At 41.5% G+C, this 23,427-nt stretch overlaps 1 protein-coding gene across 1 annotated transcript in view; it reads right to left on the reverse strand.

Annotated features, from left to right (window-relative positions):
• Window positions 1-23,202, reverse strand: part of FAM214A (family with sequence similarity 214 member A) — a 47,812-nt gene extending 24,610 nt beyond the window's left edge. Inside the window, exon 1 of the mRNA XM_027732054.2 lies at window positions 22,875-23,202. Coding sequence (XP_027587855.1) covers window positions 22,875-22,890 — 16 coding nt within the window. The 5' untranslated portion in view covers window positions 22,891-23,202. The remainder of the gene's footprint in view (window positions 1-22,874) is intronic.
• Window positions 23,203-23,427: the final 225 nt, after the last annotated feature.

Raw genomic sequence — 23,427 nt, forward strand, 5'->3', positions numbered from 1 at the left:
AGGATTTCTAATTCTGCTACTCAAAACTATTTGTCAGGTATTTCTGTTAATTTCCGAAAGAAAATAATTAGAGAAAACATCTTTTTTTTAATTAGTATGTGGCTCTCAGTATAGAACAGACACTCAGCTGTAATTGGAAGGGAATAAAGGATTTATATTTAGCCTTCACTCACCACCAATGCAATGATTTATCACCCTTGTAAATATGCTGATATAAATTTTGCAGAATTATATTGCAAACAAATTACTGGAATGCTCCTGTTTTAAATCCCACCCTAGTTCACAGCAGGGAGCAAGGGCAAGGTGGAGCTCAGCCCTAGGGCAGCTTCACAGGCACTGGCACCACAGTGTGAAACCACATCCAAGAAGGTCAGTTTGGGGGGCTGAAGGAGCCAGGTGCCACCCTGGAACAGAAAGCAGAGCACACCTGAGCTTACAGAATATGTGAACATTTCTTCCTAACAAGTTTTCTGGGAAAACTACTGACAACATTTGTATTAAAATAGAGATTTTCCAATATGAATCTTCTACATATATATGTTTATGTTTTTTCCATACTTCCTTCACTGATGTTGAGGACTTTCATAAAGGCTTCCCCAGCCAAAGGAACTTTGGAGATGAGAATGATGACCATCTTCACTATGGCTACTCATTAACTCAAGAACAAGCTTAGCAGCAACTACATGGCTAAGACACACAGCCTGAAGGCTTTCATCAACTCACTAAACTTTATGTTTGCTCTAAATATCATACTGCAGTGGCTCCAAAGCTGCTGCTTTCTTTCCAAAGGAAACCAAACACGAATTTACATTGAAAAAGCACAAATATTTAGTTAAGCCTCATCTCTTTCTGAAGGCATATCATCCATATGACAGTTGCAGCACTGAATTAGGAAGTATAACTCTATTTGGAAGCCAAGGCATCCCTCCCATTAAACAGGTTGATGGCAGCTCTGCATCAAATTCCAGCTGCGATAGCATTTTTATAATACATAAATAAAAGTGTGTGCCAGAAATTTTATTTGAGGCCCTAAACACAATACAATTCAGGATGACAGGCATAAGTTTCCACTTTAATTTGTTTAACAATCCAGCTTGACAAAGATTCAACTATTTGCAGACTTCTGTAATATTTTACACAAAGATTGGTTTAAAGATGGAAAGCAGTAATTTGTGATAATAAATCGCTTTCAGATGTTACTAGAAAACAACAAAGACCTATTTAAAAACCCTACAGTAGGTATTTCAATGCTTATGACAGCAGCCCTCTACGTAAAACACAACGTTTTCATCTTTTGCTGACCAGATTTTTGCTAAAGTATTACTCAGTTTATCCCTCTGTAGCTTATCATTTTCACAGCAGACACAAGTACCTTTGGGAAGAGCATTCATAGGGATGTAGGGTTACGCGGGCCAAAAAATGCTGGTTTCTAAAATTTCCGCACTACCACCAAGAATTTTTCCCTTTGGGGTATTTCATGCTTTATCTCCTCACCTTAAATATTTATGGTGCTTAGAAACTTTGACAATATACTTTCAAGTGTTCTTGTGCTTATTTTTCCATTAATACTGATAAAATAACACTTCTGAGGAGGACTGTGAAGTAGACTTCAGCTGTCAAAAGGATTTTCAGCAAATGATTTCGGAAGAGTTAATGACAAAGGGGGCCTGACAAAACTCCAGTGGGAGCACAAAAAACTCACTGGGAAAGGCCAGCTACACCGTGTGTGCACAGGTTCCACTCTGGTTTACAACCACCAGGCACAAACTGGAATTCTTCTTCCATAAGACTGTTGCAAGAAAAGTAACTGTTACATCATGTGCTCTTTGCTTCAGACCATAGATGGACTTCTTGGAAAATAAACCAGAGAGAATTTGAAAAGTGTTATGTGAGAGCACTGACTCATTTTTGGGTGGAATCAGCAGGGATGCCACAGCCACTGGAGTCAAGGAAACCCCCTAAAAAAAGTACCACGTTGACTTACGGGATCACCCATTATGGAAACCTTTCACTAAGCACTCAGCCCTCAACACAGTATTGTTGTCAAGGCAAGTGAGGTTTTATAAGTACCAAAATGCTCAGCCTTCCACACACTCCAAAAACTTTCAAAAGCAGTAGTCAAACTCATCTTCCCACTATGGTCAGGTGCCCAAACTATGTTTTTTGATAACCATACTACTGAGGAAGCTCTTGTATATTGAAAATATCCTCAAAGATACCTACCAGTATCTATTTTTAATAGATATTGCAATTTCTCAGTTTTACCGTGGTTACAAAAAAAACACAAAAAAACCAAACCAAACCAAAAAAAACCCATACATACACAAAAATCCCCAACAAACAAACAAACAAAAAAACCAAAACAAAACCCCAACCAAACAACAGTAAGCCAGAGGACATTGTGGGATAGGGGTGGGCAGAAGTCCAGATGTTTTTGGAAAAAGAACCCCAACATCTATGACCAGATCCAATTTTTGGTGAATGGCTATAAAAACAACCCAGACAAACAACTGAGGCCTCTCCCATGCATGATTAGTATGTCATTTCTTCACAGGTAAGAATTTTGATCATCATCTACATGGCATGTTTTAAAAAGGTTTGCATTACAAATTTGGTAAGAGCGCAAAAAAGATGCTATCAGCAACTCACCCGTGAGGCAATAAGCCCTGCACCCACCCAAAAAGCAACCCCTCTCCCTCAAGGACACACCACACTCAATTTCAAATATTCTGTTGTCTTAGAGGAGCCTGTAAAAACTATAAAGCTATGAATGAATGCCAGCACTGTTACTCAGGTCAGCCAATGGCCCTGATCCAGATAAATGAAGGTTAATTTGCTTTATTTTTAAATTCTATAGAAGATGACAGTCTGTGCAGTTTTCCACAGGGCTGAAAAGACCTCATGGGCCGGGAATAAAAAAATCTGCAACTGCCTGGGCAGTAATGAACTTTTAGTTCAATCTAAATCATCAAAATAGTCATTTTACATGTCTAGACCTATTTCATCTGTGCAAGTACTGAATACCTTGATGTATTGCATGCAGATTTTGTTCCTCTTTGTTTTCATGCAATTTGAAGAACTGACAGGATCTAGCTGAGTGACATTTATCTTGTTACAGTTCAGATTTACTTTAAGATTTTAAAAAACCCCGAAACAATCAGACTAATGAAACTCATACATGTATCTTGGAAAGCACCTTTTTAAAAACTGGGCCCACTTGAACACTGAAATTTCAAATAGCACTTGCTTGCTTACAAAATTCAAGTGTCTGCTTTCCCTCTCCCCTTGATTCAACCATCCTGCCAGGCTTGCTTTGCAGCTTTGAAGGCTACCAGAAACATCCAGCCACCAGGCACCTCACAGAACAAAACAAGTTTATGACAATCCGAGATGCAAGACACTCGTGCAAAGTGCCAAAATTAACAAGAGCAAGAATAATAACGTGTATTCATAACGTATCTGTTCAAAACAATTCTCCCTTCAAGAGGAAAAAGTGAGTTCACGGCTGACTGCGCTGCTGCTGGCACGGAGCGAGGGCAGGCACGGTGAGGCCAGCAGGCAAAAGTCTCCCTGCACAGCGCTGACCTCGAGTCACCCACTATCCCCGGCCTCCTCTCCAAGTTTATTGGCTGCACGTGTGTTTTGTAACACCCTGTACTGCGTATTCTTAGAACGTACTTTCCAGAGAACCAAGGGGACAGGGCTCACCCCTCCACGATCACCTCCAACCCAATCTCACCAGCAGCAGCAGCATCCTGCTCCTCAAGATAAACTATCAGTTCATAGAACAGTAAAGGATCCAAACCCCTACGTTCGCGTGCTCTAAAGTCAGGTGACCTGTGAGTCAAGAGGCAAGGCAATAAATTATTAGGAAAAACAAAACACTGCGCTAAAAATAGAGTACACAAGCAGCGTATGAAGAACAACAGTTTTTACCCAGTCAAAGCTCAAGGCCCTCCCCAGCCTCTTTTGTATCTGTATAAAAACAACTCATATAAGCAAAGACAGATAAACAAATAAAACCTAACTTTACTTCCTCCTTGATAATTTGCAAATACATATTTAATTAAAAGTACACATCAGAGGCAGAAAAAAAAGCTGAATCTTGGACCAGCAGAAAAAGTAATAATGTCCAAAGTAAATATTCAATGAAACTTCAATCAGAAGATGTCAGAATTAGTTTATTTCAGGGAAAATTGCTCCAAGCTGACTTCAGCTCAGATATGCCAAAAAGTCACTATCTGCTACACATCAGCTATCAGTATAGTTCAGGCAACATTAAGGATTTGCCCACTTGTCAGGTTTAATAGATTTAATAAATTATTCTGAATGCTCAAGTTAAGCATCAGGTAAAAAAAAAAAAAGACCCTCATGAACATTCCAGAACCCATACAGATGACAGTCCTACTTATTTTGTCAACCCTCTCATTACCAAAAACATGATATAGAGATTTTCTACTAGAAATCAATAAAGAAAATAAATGTTGTTACTGTCAAGTGACAACAATGCATAATTTTGTTGGAGGAAGACGATCTTTTCTTAAGAGATAACAAAGCAGTAAGCATAGAAGAGTACAGTCAAAGAAATTTTAAATTTCCATTTAGAAATATATGACTACATTGGCTATTACTGTAAACAGCTGGTTTTTTACAATCTTCAAGGACTAATTAAAAACACATCTGAGAAATTTTTAGCACAGAACATTTTATTCTTACCATCTGAATTAGTGGTTGATCTTGAAAGGATCAGAATCTGGCACGGGAATCCAGACAACAAGCAACCTGCCCTCTTTATCCCCAGAAAAACAGGCAAATTGGGTTCACTACACCCTTCTTGCTGGGCTGAATCCCTAGGAAATAGCACCTAGAGAATTAATTTCGGCATGAGTTGGTTTTCCTCTTGACTATGGAAAAACACTGTCTGAAATCCAAAGATTTTCCTCAGAGACAAATTCCAAGCTGTGATGAAGCTGGAAACAAGCCCTGCCAGTGGGGACCTCTGGGCCGGGCACGGCCCACGTGAATGCCACCCAGGCTTTGGCTAACAGATGGCAGTGCCTTATCTGCCTGCTTGGGAAGTGCCAGCAGAGCCCACAGGATTTCTCATGGAATTCGTCACCAAAAACCAGTGTGAAAAAGACACAGACCAGTTAGGGCCTCACAACCATCCAGCCTCATAAGGAAGGTACGTCTGGCCGGTGTCTAACAGGAAACCCTATTTTCCTGTTGTCTCTTTTGTCTCTTTTACTCTTTTTTTTTTCTCAAGCTTTCAAGATCCTCCATGGCTTACCACCGTTCCTGTTGTCACCCACTCACTACTGCAGTAAACTGGCCTCTGATTACTTCAATCACTAGTACTTACTCCCCCTGTATTGTCCTGCAGTGGGGAAGAACACTTGATTAAAATGACTCTACTTTTCAGCTTCTGGGTTATGGTGATAAAGGCTTGTTAGCCTGTATGCTGGGAGCACAGTTTATCTGTCTCATCAGTATTATCCCTTTGTTTCCTCACAGCCCTCTGTTGGAAGCCATTGATTTTACATTTGATACTTGCATAAGGTCTGAGGTGAGGGTAGTCTTTTGTTCCATGCTTGTATAATACCCAGCAAAACATGATACCCAAGCGTGACTCTTAATTTGTATCACAGATAACGAATAATAATCTTCAGGAATTCGCTTCCCTTCTCTTTAAGTGCCATTATGACTGAGTTACACACCTGGAGGCTGAAGAAGTCCTTGATCCATCTAACACAGCAACATGACACACTTTGAAAACACAGTCTGAGAATATAGTGGCTTGGTACACATCTACATGAAGTACTTCCTTAATTCTGTAAAGAAGCCACTGGTGTAGTGCAAGACCACAAGTAGAGAGGTACCTGACAAACACAGCAAAAGCTGGGGAAACTACAAGTTCTTAACAGTTTTGATAAAACAGACTTACAAAGGGCTGTTTATGCTTTATGAGAAGTGATCTATACTCAGTAACAGACACAGGTCTTGTTCATGACTTTCCAGACCAAAACCTGCCCTCCCATAGTTTCGGTGCCATGAAGTTTAGTCTATACCAACAATCCTTCAGGTGCCCTACCCTAAAAAGAGATATTGACGCTTCAGATTGAATTTAACTGCAGTAGGTACAGAACTTGTAGAGTATCTTTGCTATAAAAACAAGAAAGAGAGCACTTGGGGTCCTTCTAGCATCCTGCTCACACAGCCAAAGGTAAGCACCTCAGCAAAAAGGGCACAGAAAAGCAGGGCTGTAGCAACAGATCTCCAGAATACTTACCCATTCTTAAACAGTTGAGCCAAAGGGGCAGAGAAGGTCCTACCCTGTCCAGCAGCAGCTTCAAGCCCCTCTGTGGCCGCTGCTACAGACTTCTACAGTCCTATGGTGACATTCCCCAACTTCCACAAGGAGGACAAATGCCTGCCTGTACGTGCAAGTCAGATGAAAAGCCAGATCCACCCCACCAGCTACAGGCCCTTCCTCACCTCTCTGTACCATACCCAGGTCAAATGCACAGAGCTTCCTAACTCCTTCTCTCTTTCCCCCTTGCAATGCTATTCGAGTTAAACGAATGTTATAAGTTAAATGAAAAGGATTCAGAGAGATCTGCTCAGACTATAAGCTTTTGTATTTAAACTAATGCTTTAACTGCCAGGCACTTTAAAGTATACAGTACTTCAAACATCTTTTAGAAAGAAGTTATAGGAACTAAAATATGCAAGGCCTCTAGGAATTCATATCCACTTTCTCTTAGTTTACTTTTTCTCCTTCGGCAGCTGGTTTGCTTTGCCTTTTAAAATTTATTTTAAAGTCATAAAACCAACAAGTTATCTTCAGTTTCATAAACTTTGCTAAAACTGAAGAGAAAAAAGTGTTAGTTACCATGGCAGCAGTGAGGAGTCCCTGGGTCAGGATGTAGAGAACTTCTCTTGTTTTGTCTCATCATTTGCATCAGAAGTTCAGCCATCTGTTATTAACTATTTAACAACAGTCTTGCTTGTTAGCACTGGTGCTTGCTATTTAAGTCTCCCCACCTTCAACCCTTTTGTAAATCTCCTAATTAATGTGGAAATTCATCTGAGGGCTCAGTTATCTTTCAGGTAGGATGACCACCATTACTTCAACTTGGTCAATATTCTCCTTTCTCACCAAGGAAAAAGCATACACTTAGGCAGACACCAACCTCCAGAAGCAGCAGCTTTATTGTTAGACATCAATTTGAAAAGAATTTCATCAGACAGTAGATGATGTGGCTGAATTCCAAGACAGGCTATATCCCTCCTATTTAAGCATACTTCACTACACATGATATTCCCAAGTTCCACAGCATCTCTCAATCTTCTTTATCCCATCTGCTTGATATGACAAAAGAAAACAGTTTTGCAATTTTATTTCAAAGGATAAATAGCAGACTCAACTGTGTTGCTATCAAGTAAATATTGCCTTTTATCCTCTGAGGAAATCTGAAATATATTTATCTACTAGCTGTATACACTAAGAAAACAAAAACTTGGTTGTACATTTCCAAGCTTAGAATTTTGGAGTTAAAAATATTTTACCTTATCTTGACTTCAGTATCTTCATTCAAATCTGCATGACCTAAAACAATATACTGGCTCTTTCTGAATCTAGTCCTAGGAAAGCAGGCCAGTCTTGTTGCTCCTCACTCATCACACCCTCAGAAGAAAGTGGGAGGCTTACAATGACAAAAGGGGAACAACATGGCTGTTGCTTTTACTGTTCCTAAAACTATTTCACAAAAGAAAAAAAAAAAGGTACTATTAGGAGCAAGAGGCCTTCAGCAGGAAGTCCTTGTTTCAGTCACTTAACACCCTGACATATGCTAAGAACACTCTGTTCACAGATACAGCCGGTAAAACTCAGATCCTCAAAACTTACAAAGTGGAAGAAAAATCTGAAAAATACTTATGTGGGAATATGAAAAGAGAGTTGCAGAGCATCAGAAGGCTAATTCACACATCCAAATAACGAGACAGGATTTTCCAGGCTGGTCTTTCATTCAGATGACAAGCAGACCAGCAGCCTGTTATATGCACTAGCAATTTCAGTGCAGCGTGACACGGTGCAGAGACAGCACTGGCCAAGATGCCTTCTCAGACTACAGAGATGAGAGATTTGATAGATACAACCACACATACATAGGATAGATCTGATATAATGCGATGGTTTAGAGACCCAAAACAAGAACACAGTATCATTACTTCTGGGTCCAATGAGAATGATTCAACTGAACAATCTAGAAGTGCCTGAAAAGGTTTTCCTTTCAGCACGTTCAGGGAAATTGTCCATTACAGATACTCAACTTCTCCTGTGAAGGCTTGGTGAATTACATCCAGGGCATCTTTCTGGCTATAAGACCGCGTCAACTCGAGAGACTTGGTCCAATTCCAAGAAGCTATGTGAACACTGATGGCATACCTAAGCCCAAGATAAATACAGTCATGGGGACGAACTGTTGAGCACATTTTCTACCTATATACGAGGCACCTACCAATGCCACTGAGCTGGAATTTTTTTTTTCCCTACGGAGTAACTGAAAAACAAGAATATGAGAAATAAACCAAAGAGTGGAAATGCACTGATAATAATAAAGCTTTTAAAGAGAATTCACAAGGAGAAGAGATAGAAACACTCAAGAATTCAATAGTTTTATTTTAATGGACAACACATTAAACATTGTAGTATGCAGATTAAGTAGGAGCTGATACTTCTGTAACTTTATTACAACATTATGTTAGTTAGAAATCACACCTACAAGCTGGAAACTTCTGCAGCACTGCTGCAAGAACAGAACTAGCTATCAGGGTAATCAAAAAAGCATACAGGAAAAAAAGCACAGGACTTGTTAGGAAGTGTCCTCAGGTGAGGAATGTAGATTAAGAATTCCATTATTTTATCTGAAATACAGAAAAAGACAAAACAAAAAGCCCAGAGCAAACTATTTTCATAACATCTGACCTCTTCTACAGCAGTTTCCTTTTGTATTCCTCTTCTCTTTGTGCTACTTGATCTCCCAAAACTTTGATGTTACCAACCATTCATTGTCATCTAAGTGGTGGGTAATTTATCTTGTGGAACTTTGTCAGAACATGTTTGACCACCCAAAATCCTCCTCCTAGCTAGGGAGGCTACCTCCAGCTCCAGTAGGTTTGTTTCAGTATTTGTAGTCCAGACTATTAGAGGGTGGGGTGGAGGGAAAGTCCTAAGCTTAGCAGACCCAAGGGAGAAGCTGTACTTCTTCATGAGAAATGCAAGGAGCTCTGAGAGGTGAAACTGCCGACGGTGGAGCAGCATGAAGCTCCTCAGGTAATTTTTCCAATGCTATTAACCTTCACCTACAATGCCTGCCCTTAAGCGGTTAAACAGTAACCTGCAAAAGTAAAAAAGTTACAAAAGAGACAATATATGCTTCCCATTTGAAAAAATTCTGGGAGAGTGGCCAGGCCTGTAAAATTGTTTTTAAATTTTATTTGAGAGGATAAATGAGGACATTAGAACTCTCAAGCTGTGTAAAAGACTGCACATTTTAAAATGGACACCAGAGCCTACAATGGAATTTTGAATGCATAAGACAAAAGAATATTTTTGATAGTTTTAGAATTGAACTGTGTCACACAGCACAATGCAGCTATTTACAAGTTTCCACATTATAAGTCATGTTATTAAGCCTTAGTAGTCTTCTGGTACTCCAAAGAAGAAAACATGAGATAGGGGCAAAATTGAAAGGCCTAATAGAATTTCAGCCAAGAATTTAGTTTGCCCCCCTCTTTCCTAATACATGGTAATTTTCCACATAGCAAAATGGCAGATTCACATATTTAAAATTTAATATATTCAAGTATGAAATTTCACTTTGTCCTCTCAAAAATTCCTTACTACTTTATAAAGCAATGCTTCAGTGACTCAAGGCCAATTTTCCCACACAAAATACAAGAGTACACTAGTGGAATCATTCCTCCTTCTGTGTCAGGAGGTGGACATCTCATGTCAGCAGGCTCACTTAAAACTAGAGCTCTGGTGCTTTTCAGAGAAATATCAACAAGGTCTATACACGAGATAAAAATACATGCAAGTACTTGATCCAAGCAACATTCACATTTTTAGATAACAAGTTTGCATAAGAAGTAATGGATAATGCTCAATTCTGCATTGAGTTCAGTATGCTATTTAATTAGCTTTAAACATGCCATATAGTTGAACAACCAGTAAGCTGCTAATTAAAAATACATATTTTTATTGCCCCCAAAGCTGACATATTTGCATCAGCTTCATTTGCCCCGAGACAAACAAGTAGTGGCAAAGAGCTGATAATGTTTCATGCATTGTTTCTAGCAGAAATCAAAATACTGTAATAGTTTCCTCCTGTTGGAGGAAAAAAAAAAATAAAAAAGAGGAGAGAGAAACTTGACCTACATAACAAGGCACAGAAGAAACTCAGTTAAGCTTCAGGGTGTTTTTGGGAGGGGGGAGAGGTGATGTTTTTTCTCCATAACAATGAAGAGTCAAACAGTTACATATGGCTACACTAACTACAACTGTTAGCACATCTGACACTTAACTACACGTCTCACTTCTAGGGCTTAGAAGTCCTCCCCTCCTGTTCCAGGACATTTAATATTCTTGCCCTAACAATGTAGTGAATAAACAGATTTAATTTTTAGGCTGTCCATCACCTTTCTCTAAAAAGAGGTTAAAATAAAAAAAAAAAAAGAACAAGAAAACAAACCCCACAACTCACAGAAATCCAGCCTTTCACAGGCTCAGTATACGGAAGGAAAGGGAGAATGTCTGGTTTGGGTTTCTAAAGGAACTGTTTACAGACTTAACCGGAGAGGCAAACTTTTAGTACAGGGTGGGTTTTAAACCACCTTCCACAGACAACCACCACCAACAGCTGCCGATTACTCTTTAGTTACACAGCTTGAACTTGTTCCACGCCCGGGAAAGCCTGTCCGGGCCGGTGCCACCGGCCCTCCAGCCTCCCCCCGCCCCTCCCCGCACAGCCCCCGGCCCCGGGGTCGGTGACACCTCTGCGCGGGGACCCCGCGGGGCTCCCCGCCGTACACACCTTGTCGGCGCGGCCCGGCGCTCCCGCAGCGAGCCCCGCAGCGCCGGCGCGGGTGGGAGGGTGCCCACGGCATCCTCCACAAAGGAGGCAGAGTAGGGGCGCGCATAGCAACAGGCCCGGCCGCCGATTGGCCCCGCCGGGCGAGCGCCGGCCCCTCGGCCCGGCCCGGCCCCGCCCGCACGGCCGGGCAGGTGAGCGGCGGGGGCACGGCCCGCAGGGACCGCGGGACCGGTCACCCCGCACCGCCGGGGTGAGCTGCCGTGGGTCCGTGCGCCTGGCACCATGCACGGAATGTTCCCGCACAGCACCGGTTCGAGGAGCCAGCCCGAGCTGCAGTGTGTGCGTGTGCGTGTGTGTGCGAGGTGATGAATATTTACATCTGGAGTGGAAAAAGCCGCCAGCCCGCCCTCCTGCCAGCCAGCGCCAGCTAACTTCCCACTGCGCTTTTTTCCACTGCTCAGCCCACTCGGGAGTGGCTCGGCTGCCTCATTCCTCTGACCCTCACGGCACACATAGTGCCGAGGAGATCCCATCCCCAGCTCTCCTTGCACTACCGTAGTTCTTACTTCAGTATTTTTAATGGGTACTTTTGAGGACTAATTTACGAGGTTGTTTCACAAGAGCAGTCTCAAAACAGCATGTACTATTCTAGTTGCAGTCTAAACATGTTGTCCACATTAAACAATTTCATCCAGTTCTTACCTATTTACAAGTACTCGAGTCAGATGACATTCACCATATTAACAGAATCATCACAAAAAACCTATCTTACTCTCAGCCTAACCTCATCACAAAACAACACTAAAACTCTTGTTCTGTAATTAGATACCATAAAACTACGAGAAGTCCAGATCAAACCAGACTTCACAACCACATTCAATATCCAGTACCACTCACTAACCCATTCCAGAGCATGGAAAACATGCCACTTCACAGAATGACTTTTCCCCACTCACATTTTATACAACAGTATCATTTAGCTGTGGTTACAAGAAAACATAGTCTATACAAGATTTCTAAGTAGAAATTTTATCTGAGGAAGGTCGGATACCTTTTAATAGTTGGCCCATTTAAAGATGGCAGATACAGATACTGCCTTACAGAAAGTTATATGCAAAACATACCATTTCATTAGTCACTGACATTCAAGCTTCCTGTATATTTTATCTCAGTTTGCTTTCCAAGTATTTTTCTTTCACGGAACATTTACTTCTACAAAAACACCGGACTTTACACAGTTGTCTGAAAAAGCGATTTTAAGTTTTCTTATTCAAGGAACTACCTAGCTCTTGAGAAAAGTATTCAGACGATTTTCTATGAAAGTTATTGAATATCTACAGGAGGAATGGGAGGGGCAAGAGGAATATTTACCATGTTGATAAAAACAGTATGTTTCAAAGTTTTGCTAACAAGAGGCAGAAGCAACAACACCCAAGTCAATTCCCACAGGGACCAGCAGAGACAGCATTCAGGAACGACCAGCTGTTTTTACAGGCCAACTAACAATGCTTTAGTGATGAGCAGCTGCCTCTAGATGACAGGCATACCTACACACTATACTGCTCCAGAACAGTCTCCCCACACTGGGCTACTGGAGTGCAACTGCAAAGATCCTTTTCACACCAGATATTTTTCAAATACAGTAGAAGTAGGACAGCACGTTGACACTCCAGCTTTTAAGTCCTAAATCAGCCATAGGTACACAGAGCTGAGCTCTGTGCCTGTGGAAGAACACCCCAGAAATGAATGCATCTGGCCTAATAAAATGCTAAATTTAGAAAGTGCAATATTAGAAGTTCCACCAAAAAGCTCCATCTCGAAGCACGCTACTCATTTATCAGCTGGATCTCTTCCACAGATTTCAGAGGCACAAGGTACTTAACGTGACTGAACATAAGAGAACACAGCAGCACATAGAGATATACACAGGACTTTATCCTAAGCTGCAGATTTCATCATAATAAAGTCGCTGCACTTAAAGTACTATTTGCAGTTTTAATACTGTGCAAAACGATGAGAAATTATTAAGATAAACAGATTGTCTTTTGACCCACCTTCTGCCACAAACAGGATAACACTTCTAAAAATAAAAAAAGATGATATCTTCATAACAATGGATTTTATCCCAAGACAAACTTTGGAAGTAAGCGGTCCTACACATCTCACAAAGCAGGAAATCAGAGCCAAGTGAGTTTCATCTCGGTATCAACTGAACTACACATTGATTCAGCAGCACTTGCCAGTAGATATAATTGGCATCATGCCTACATTACAAAAAACACCCAATTTCAGCCTTTGGAGGGCCATGCCAAAGCACAGGATGTCCAGTAACGAGCCAGTTCATAAAAACACTCTCTTTCAGATTCCAGCCCTGCCTTGTGCAGGAAAAGCAAGGTGTACACGTGACTCCAAGGAGCAAAGCCTAAGTGACTTCAAGGCACCTTATGCTTACACAGCCTAGTTGTAGAGACAAGCTAAAAATAAAAATACACTTCTACTAACACATCCCTTCCATGAAACAAACATTTTGGATTGAGTTATTAATTTGCAGAACACAAAACCAGCAACAGGTCTCATGTAGACGGCCTATTCCCTTTCTCCCACTGCAGACCCACAGATGCTCAACTGCTCAGAACAAAGCTGAAGTCAGTTCTTGATGGTTGCAATGCATATTAAAGAGATGATTAGATATACCACTCACATTCTTAATTTATGTCTATTTTCCTTTTACTGATGTTTAAACTCAAGATTTCTTGAGCAAGAAAAACTACATAGCATACCTAGAGAAGCTGAAAGCATCAGATGCTAATAGTTCCACTATGATTTTAAAACAAACAAAAAATTAAAAAAATCAGTGCATATCATAAAGCTGCTCAAAATTTCATAGTAGAAACTAAAACAAGAATGAATAACACCAGCTTATAAAAAGTGTCCTAAAACATTTATAAAACACCATTACATATTCTCAACATGAAGATGGGATGAAAGAACATACAATGCACATCAAGCATCTTCACTTTTCTGCTAGTGGATCCAAAACACTTTCTCATAGAAACTTGTTAATTCAGTGAGGCTATAATAGGAAACATCCAAAAGCAGTACAATAACAGCCAGTTATTGCTGTCTTAAGCTAAGTGAACTTAACCCCTCAATGTAAGGTGAGGCAGGTGTGTATTCTAGGAGTTTGATATCGATCTTTGCCTTCAAACTTTTCTAGTATTACCAACTATTCCTCCCATTTCACGCACATAAACATAGTTTCATTCCTTCACTTTTTAACACCATGCAGACTCCTAAAGGGGTCCTCCACACCTTGCCTGTGCCATCCTGGTGTAAGCAGTTACACTGTGAGTATTGCTGTTAGTATTGTTATGGTAGTATCACCCAGCTCCCTCCTCCGATTCTAGCCCTCCAGACACTTTGTTTCTCATGGCTTCTCCACAGTAAACAAAACTTCTTTGGCCATTCAAACAGCATGTGCTTCAAAAGGAAGACCCTGCTTCCCCCACAAAATAAAAAAAAAAACAAAATCATACTTTTCAGTAAAATGCAACTGAAGTGGGGAAACTTGCATAGAAAATATGCCTGAAGACTTATTTTTAAAGAATTTTACAGCAGAGAAAAAAGGATTTACCTTTCAGCAGCGTCCGTGTTGATATCCCTCTCTTTGACCTACCTGTACATTCCTAGTCCATGCTGATCTTGACAATTTTGTCCCTGTTCAGTTCCTACCAGTACAAAACTCCTCTTTAACTCCACATCACTGTAATATTTACTAAAGTTGTTCTCTTCTTGATGCACCTATTCTCTTCCCCCTCTCAGATACAACTACTTAATCAAAATTAAAAGCTCAAATGAAAAAAGAGCAAGTAAATAGGAGTCTTACTGGGCTGTGTTTTAAAGATTAAGATCTAACATGAGAAGGAAATGCACCGATACTTGTGGCTTTCAAGAAAACTGCAAGGAAAAAAAAGCATTAGCCCAACATACCAAAACTTCCCTCTCTGCTAACACAGAAGTTATGCCTTCAGTAAGTAGTCACCATAGACATTTACACAGATATTGCTCTTACGCACCCTCTCTGCCCCCCTAAGTCTGCAAACAAAGCCTTCTATCAAACTTGCTGCCCCGCCTGGACGGGTGAGTTTGAGCCACGGTTTGTTTCACTTGTATGCTGGGCTGCTGCCCTGGCAGGGAATCAAGGAGAACAATACCTGGCAGGGGAGAAGGGCTTCCCATCGCTCTGAAAAAAGAGCGTGCTGACCACAGCAGCTCTTCCTGCACCTCTCCTTCTCCTTCCCTTGTCCCTCAGAAGAAACCAGCTACCACCCTACCACCTCCCACTGAGGTACTGACTGTACTGAGGATACGGGATAATACTTGCCATCTTCAACTCTACCAAAATTCTCTCTTTCTGCCCTTCCCTCTCCCATTACACCCAACAACAAGATGACACTAGCACAGCACCCTGAGAAAGAAGCTTAATTTGTTGCAGCACAGAGAAGTGTGAAATATGCCCTAGAAATCCTGAAGGCTCATCAGTGGGCAAAAGGAATCCCTGCATACATAGCAAGCACCATTAAGAGGTTAAACTAGCACAAACAGTCACCTGCTTATGGACTTACTAAAGTAGTTCAAAATGGACTTACTTACCAACCTGGTTCCCAGGGATCTTAATGGAAAAAAAAAATCACTAACTTGTGTAATGTAAAACAGATGACATGGTTCATAGGCAACCAGAGAGTCCTTATTTCAGATACATTCTCTTTTTTTATACCTCAGAAGAAAAACCAACTTGGTTTTTTTCGCTAGGAGAATCCAACAGTTTCAGGAAATGCATTGATCATTGCTAAGAGGGAAATCTAAGTGCCCCACAGTTACTGGGTACTACATACCTGGACAGAGAGAGATTGCATGCCTGCCCACAAAAAGAAAAGTGGTCAAATCAAAACAAATGTATATGAGGGGAGAAAAACTCTCCTTAGTGCTCTTAAACAAAGTTGTTCAGAAGATTTCTCAGTAAGACTACTTTGTTTACCTTTATTCATTACAAGGATTCTTACAATCAGCACAGACATGAAAGTATCCTTAGTATTTCATGTCATGGAGTGCTTCCTTCCCGGTGTGTTCAGCTGCCTCCATTGATTCACACTCAGCTCTCCCCTCCAAATTATCCCCAAGAACATCCTCATACTATCCTATTACATCTCTGCATTTTGAGTTAAGGTAATGTAGTAATAGTATCCCAGATAGCAACTTTAAATAGCTCTGGTCCCAAAGCTAGCATTAAAAATCACTAGCCAAAAGAACCAATTAGGCCCATTTAACAAGGAAGAAAATGTATTAATACAAGTGAGTTAAATTTGATTTGGTCAGAATAATTCTGAATTGTTAAGAAAAGCTGAAGAATTTTCATGATTTACAACTCAACTATACTGTTTACAAGTAGCCTTTACAAAAAAAAATCTCTCTTCCAATCCCAGTACAGTTATGCACGGAGAGCAAGAATAGCTCACATGGCTTTGGCCACGTGCCTGTAGCTATAGTCAGAAAAAGGAATATGTAATGCAAGTGAAGTCTTCCAAAGTCTGTCTAACTACCTATGCAGGTCCAAGAGGTACTCTTCTGTATTTGCATTCGTCCTTAATTGCCTACTTATACACGGAGTTTCAGTACTAGGTAGTACAAAGGTAACCATGCAATTGTACATGCACTTCTAAAACAATTTTAACTTAAAAACTGGCTTCTGCCTAAACATTAAATATAAATGACCTGCAAAGACTGAAAAATTTACTATCTCCTTGAAAGACAATGATGTGGGACAGTGAAAAATCTAAAAAACTTGGTTTATCAAGTATCATGTCAGAATGGAGATAGCAATTACAGCTATATTTACAGTTAAACTGCAAGACCTTACTGACTAAAAGAATACAGTAACTGTTGGACTGTTATCCTAAACTTGTTGCTGAGAAGATAAAGGGCTATGGCTATTTCACCGCCTGTAAACAGCTGCTATTAGTAGAAGTTTGTCAAAATAACAAGGAAACATATTGTAAACAGTGAGGCAGATAGAGCAAGTTCTTTTAACAAATGTCATATAGCTGGTTTGTTCTCGTCAGTTACTCTGTTTTCACAGGAGATTTCTAATTTTAATAAGCAGAATTTCATTTGGCAACAAACTCTTGTCTCTCATGAGAATCTGTATTTATAACTGTTAGCTTATTTTTAAAAACATTTAGGAGCTGGCAGACCTCAGATCCAATAATAGTTTCAACACTGCCCTTAACAATAAAGTCCAATCTAATACACTTCGGTCCAGGGATCTGAGCTGGCACGCCAAAGTTTCTCACTTCAGCAAGTAAAGAATATGGTCAGAAGGGTCAGTTTATACAGCCCAGGCCTATGGGCTTGGCATACCCACAAGCCCCAAAATATCCACCTAAATGCCACTCCAGTAGCGTCTGTTGTAGCAACAAGAGCCCCTCTGAAGGCAAGTATGGACAACACCACGCAAACAAAAAGAAAACGGCCAAGTTGTTACCAGTGTGGTCCTCTCTGAAAAACAGGTATGCCATGAAGAACTCTCACTGTTGAACAGCGATGAAAGCAGCCTTCCAACCCAAGAAATACTTTTACAATAGGAGGTCTTGCCTTACTGTCAATAGTGAGGCACAAGTTGCAGAACAGGTCAGAAAACTAACATAAGCAGGGGTTTCAAACTAAAACTTGGAATTTTCCATTCTACAAATTAATATACTTTGATTTTTTTTTTGGGGGGGGTGCCTAACTTTTTTAAAAAGTTAAGCACCTAAAAGCTAAGAATTCTTCTGAGTTAAATTTTTGAGGTAGAAGTTTAATAAAAGAGTTGATATTGTCGTTTCTTGGGTGCAAGGACAGAGTTGTATTGAAAGCATCAAGACTCCACCCTCAATGAAAAAAAAGGCTTATGTTCCTGTTCACTCATACACTGCATCTATATATTATATGTTATCAGGGCAAATCTGCTCTCCCCAAAGACTAGAGCTCGATGGCTTCACACCTTACAAATGGAATCTGAGCGCAATATCCTGACCACCTGTCTGTTTGGTTGGGTTGGTTGGGTTTTTTCCATCCTAAATAGTTTCAGCTTTTCTTTCTTTCAGAGAAAATAAGATGGGTTTATTTGAAAGTAATCCACATAGGAAAAGCAGAGCCCCCCAGCCCTTCCTGCCTGTCAGAGGGAGCCTCCCCCCCCTCACGCCCCTTCCCGCACGTGCAGAGCGTGTTTGCCCGCACGGCTCCCCCGGGCCAGGCAGCAGCGTCACCTCCAGCTCATTAGCACCCAACCTGCACTTACCTGTGGCAACCAAGCCCGAAGCATTGCCCAAACACTTTTGGAGTGACAACTCCACTAAGCAGGAAGCAGCTCATTTCCAGTTTATTACTTTGTTTACTGGCTACACCATTCCACCATGGAAAAGTTTAAGTGCTTTGTGACATTTCACTGAGAAGATACTATAAAATTAAAGTGTCTGTATCACAGTGCAATACAGGACACTAAAATAACATTCATTCTTTTTCAATATATATTTTCACTTCCTAATCTGCATACTCTGTAGCACATTATCTTTGCTAAAAAGTTTTCCACAAAATCTTCCACAATTAATATAGAGCATAAAACTAACTCTTGTTTTTAGAAACAAGGGCCTTATCCAGATCTCCTAACTTAACAACCAACTCCTCAACTGAACACATTGGTTGAACTCATTTTCCCTCAAACTCATGCTTCCTCATCCCTCCTCCTAAGAACCTGAAGAAAAGCATTCCATTAACTGTTCATCTCCATTAATCTTTCCTCCACCTTTCCCCACAGATACATCCAGGAATCCTTCAGCTATGTTTCCAACAGGAGGTAGTAAACAGACTTTTGCTGAAACAAGAGTTAGCTTTTTCCATATCAAATCACCAAGTAACGTGGAAGAAAGTCCCTTAACCCAGCTACTACAAACAGACCCAGAGGCACATATCGGAGTTTGACTTGCAAAGAAGGAAGGAGAAGAGAAGAAGCAATCTTCAGACTGATTGTTCCTCTCTTGTAGACAGAAGGCCATTTCTGTAAATTAGGATAATCACAAGGAGGGAATTAATGCTTCAAAAAGTAAGAGACAACTGCTTTTTGCTTAAATTGTGAGTGAAAACAAAATAATCTCTATACAGAGGACACACAATAAGGAATAAACAAAGCAAGGTAATAAAAATTTAAGAAAATACTAGAATAAGGTGATAAAAACCAGCCAGAATGCATTTAGAGACAAACAAGCCTGTCTTCCTCAACTGATCCTTCATGCAGTGAGGGGGAGGGAGGAAAAAGGAGCAGTAACTTTGAGCTATTTAGACTATAGTAGGACTTTTGATGTCTTGTAACATTCCCACAGTAAAATATGACTATACTGTAGATTCATTTAAACCACAAGATTTTTTCCAGTTGTGCACCAAGTGTACTCTAAGAGTACATAACAAGCCTTCTGAGTTTGGCAGCAAGCTATCACCCTGACATTATGCAATGTTTTCATTAACTCTGATGGTGAAACAGTGTGTTTATACAGTTTATGAACAAAGCCGAGCTGGAAGAGTTTGCAAGCCCTCTGCTACGAAGTCTAGTTCTGTCTTCCAAACTCAATAAACTGGTGAAGCGATCAGAAGTCATCAGAACGAAGTTCAATAGAAGCAAGAGCAAAGCTCCGTACTTGAGAAAGGAAACAGCAGTCCAAATATGCAGTGCGAAGCAGCTGACTAGGCAGCTGTACTGCAGAAACTAAATCGTGGTGATATCATGGATCAAAGCCAGGTAACCTGATATGTTGTTACTGCAGAAAGACAAAAAAACACCCCAAAACTCAAATGTCACTCCAAAAACACTGTATGTAAGAAAGGGAGATAAATCACTCTTCTCCCTGGCACCAGTGAAGCCTCAACTGAAGCAACGTGACCACTGTATTTTAAGATGCTTCAATACTTTGCTTTAAGAATGGCAGCACAGGAAAGGTAAAGCCAAGCAGCTGCCATCAGCATTTTAGTTACTGCACTTCCTAGACACAGTACAGAGGTAGTTATGAGAATGTGCTCATGACTGTCTGTCCACACTCACACCTCACCTGATGGGTAAGATCTGAGTGATGCTCATGAGATACATCCTGGGAATGCCCCGTGCCTTTGAATGCCAAAGGAATAAGTCCTCATTTTTACCTGCACTTTCAAACCCCTCTTCCTGCTCTTCCTCACCTGCAAAACTGCTCCACAGGTTTGCTATGCAGAACTCCACACTGCATCTCCTCCATACTGCTCTCACATATTACATGTTTATATCTGCAATTTTCAAACTTTCCTTACTACAAAGGCAGGTAAGTACCTTAGGGCCAAATTCCCATATTTTCTTGATTTCTCCTCATCCGTCTCACCTCCTTAAATTTAAACATTCTATAACACTTCCCACTGATAAAAGTGGTTGCACATTTAGATCTCCTCTTTCTTCTCTTGAACACCCATCTTTGCTGGGGATAACAAGAATCTTATTGGTAGTATGACAAAGGCTAAACCATACCTCTCCCAACATGCCTGGGCATTACAACCTAAAGTGTAGTGCTGAGCTTAATTCTAACAACACGAGCTGCATCCCTCTGCTCCAAACTGATTCTGACATAATTATTTATAAGTCTTTTTAAGTCTGTTTCTTTATGCTTCACTTGGTCTGTGAATTTACACTCTTCTGGGGATTTTGAGGATCTGTAGAGAAGTGACAAACTGAGTGCTCTGCTTCTCCTCTGTCCTTTGCTGTTAATTTGCGACGATTGGAAGCAGGTGACTGCACACTTGACTGCTTGTATCCTGTGGTACAGCTGCTATGCAGAAATCAGCACATGTAAACATTTCCATGATTCGTGCCTCCTAAGAGCCTCTGTGGGCCGCATGTGGCATTTAGGCAGCACTTTCACAACCCCCTTTGTGCATGGTATTGCTCTATTACATTAGCCCACAGTTAAGCTAAAGGGATCTACTGAAATGGTTGGAGATACCCTTCGATGTTTAGCAAAACCCATGGTTTATTTTAAGATTTTCGATAATTATCTTAAAAGGATTTCAAAACATTACTTCTGAAGGATTTTACCTAGTTCAAGGTAAACATTTTTGAATGGATAAGAATCACAATTTATTAACTGCCAGCTGGGGGGAGGAGGGGAAACCACAAAAAAAATACCCCAGCAACCTTTCTGTTGGTTCCCTCTACACCAGACTGGTTAAAAAAAGGCATCTGATCACTTATCATACACCAACTAAAAATGTCCCCAGTGTTCTAACTTCAGCCTAAAAATTAAAGAAAGGAATAGACAAAGGTCATACAGATGTTCTGAATGCTAGAGCAGATAGTTTTAAAGCTGTAAATATTGAACTTGGGTTTTTACCTGTCTATTTTGAAATTTAATTTAACCTTGACAGTAAACAGTTTTCAAATTTTAGGGTCTAGTATTAAAATCTAAAGAGGTTCTAAAAACAACCATCCTTGCTGCAATCGATCGTGTGAAGGTTTAAGCAGTTGAGAAACAAGAAGGAAAGCAATGAGGAAAGCCCATTTCAAATCCCTAGTACTTAAATTCCATTAATTTATGATCATTTCTGTACTATCTGTGCTATCATCACACCATATAATCCTTGCAGCATATACTGACAAGAAATCCACCTAAGCGTGGTCATTTATGTGGTGTCGCTATTAGCAAACATGTCATTAACAAACCTAATTAACATGTGTATGTCATGTAAGTGTTAGTATTTCATACACAGATATCTGAGCTATATTAAAGTGTTTCTCAAAACATCAAAGTGATTCTAACACAAACAGAATGTGTTTTTAAACTGAAAGCAACTAGGTAAACAATAGAATCATCAAAACTTTCAGAAAGACGGATCATTGTTTTTAATTAACAGTACGATGAGCACTCATAAGATTTGCTTAAAAAAATAGTCTTGCTCTAACTAAGAGGAATCAATAATCACTGTTCCTGTGGATCAAAATAGAAGTCATGACATATTTCCAACTCTAGGGGCATCAGCAGCTGTTGCTATACGGCAAAAGAGCTCAAGTATTATAAACATATACGCAGACTGTCGACTTTATTTTTCTGTAAAACCAGATGTCAGTAATCCAGATGTGATGTAACCAAATGATCGTGAAAAATTTATATTTCGCCATGCCTGTTATGATATATCTCCATTAAAACTGGGGGGAGGGGTGGGGGGGGGGAAAGCACTGTCAGTTTATAAAACAAGACAGATATAAGTTATGGTTATTTTCAGGGTGGTTTTCGGCTATATTTGGACATTTCTGTACATCTGCTGGCATTGTCTGCCGATGCCCGATTTGCCTTTGACCGACTCTCGGCTCAGCACTGCGGGTCTGTGCTAACGAGCCGGCTGTGTCTGACACACAAACTGCAGCATTCCCACAGCTAAAGCAGTTCGCTACGGCGCTTGTCTCCCTTCCAACCAGCCAAGACAATGGAAAATCGAAGGGCAGGCAGGACATGGGGCTGTAACCCCCTTCGAGGGGCACCTTCCGCATCCCACTCCCACTGGCATTTCCCGAGTTGAGCCCGAGTACCTGGATTCTTTCCCAGCCCTCAAAACGACAGGGTAGGGGGATAAGGAAACAGAGCGATAACACCGAAACAAAACACCGGGCTACTTCTAATCCTAGAGACAAAAAAACAAACAAAAAAAGAAATAGACTGATAAGCCGTTTACCTCGTTCCGGCTTCATCTTCCCTGCTGCCTCGGCGAGGTCTGGCAGGGCCGGGGTGCTGCGTCCCCGCGGGGCCGGGCTGTGGCTGCCCGGGCCGGCGGTGTGAACTGTGCTGCGGGAGGGGGGACAGCGGGCGGGAGGCGGCCCCGCCACGGCAGCTGGGCCCGCCCGGCCGGGGGAGGCTGCGCGCCGGCGGCCTCTGCCCGCGCCCGGCCAGGGTGTCCTTCCGTGACACGGCGCCGCGCGGGGCTATTTATAACCTGCCGGGGAAAAAAATCCCACAACAGACCTCGGCTCACCCCCGGCCGCGCCGGCTCTGAGTCACCGCGGCCCCGGGCGACGGCAGCCCCTGCCGGAGTCCCCTCCCTCCCCGCCCGCCCCGAGGAAGGCAGCGAGCGGCCCCCCGCCCGCCCCGTCGGGGCCGCGGCCCCCGCCCCGTCACGGGCCGTGGGCTGGCGGCGGGGGGCGGCGCGGTTCTTCCATCCCCAGCCCCGCCGCTGCCGCCCGGGCTGCCGGGCCGTGCCCCCGCGCTGCGCCCCGGTCAGACAGCCCGCC

This window comes from Pipra filicauda, unplaced genomic scaffold (assembly GCF_003945595.2).
Source record: "Pipra filicauda isolate LSUMZ 115617 unplaced genomic scaffold, ASM394559v2 scaffold7_size6619720_pilon, whole genome shotgun sequence".
NCBI lineage: Eukaryota > Metazoa > Chordata > Aves > Passeriformes > Pipridae > Pipra > Pipra filicauda.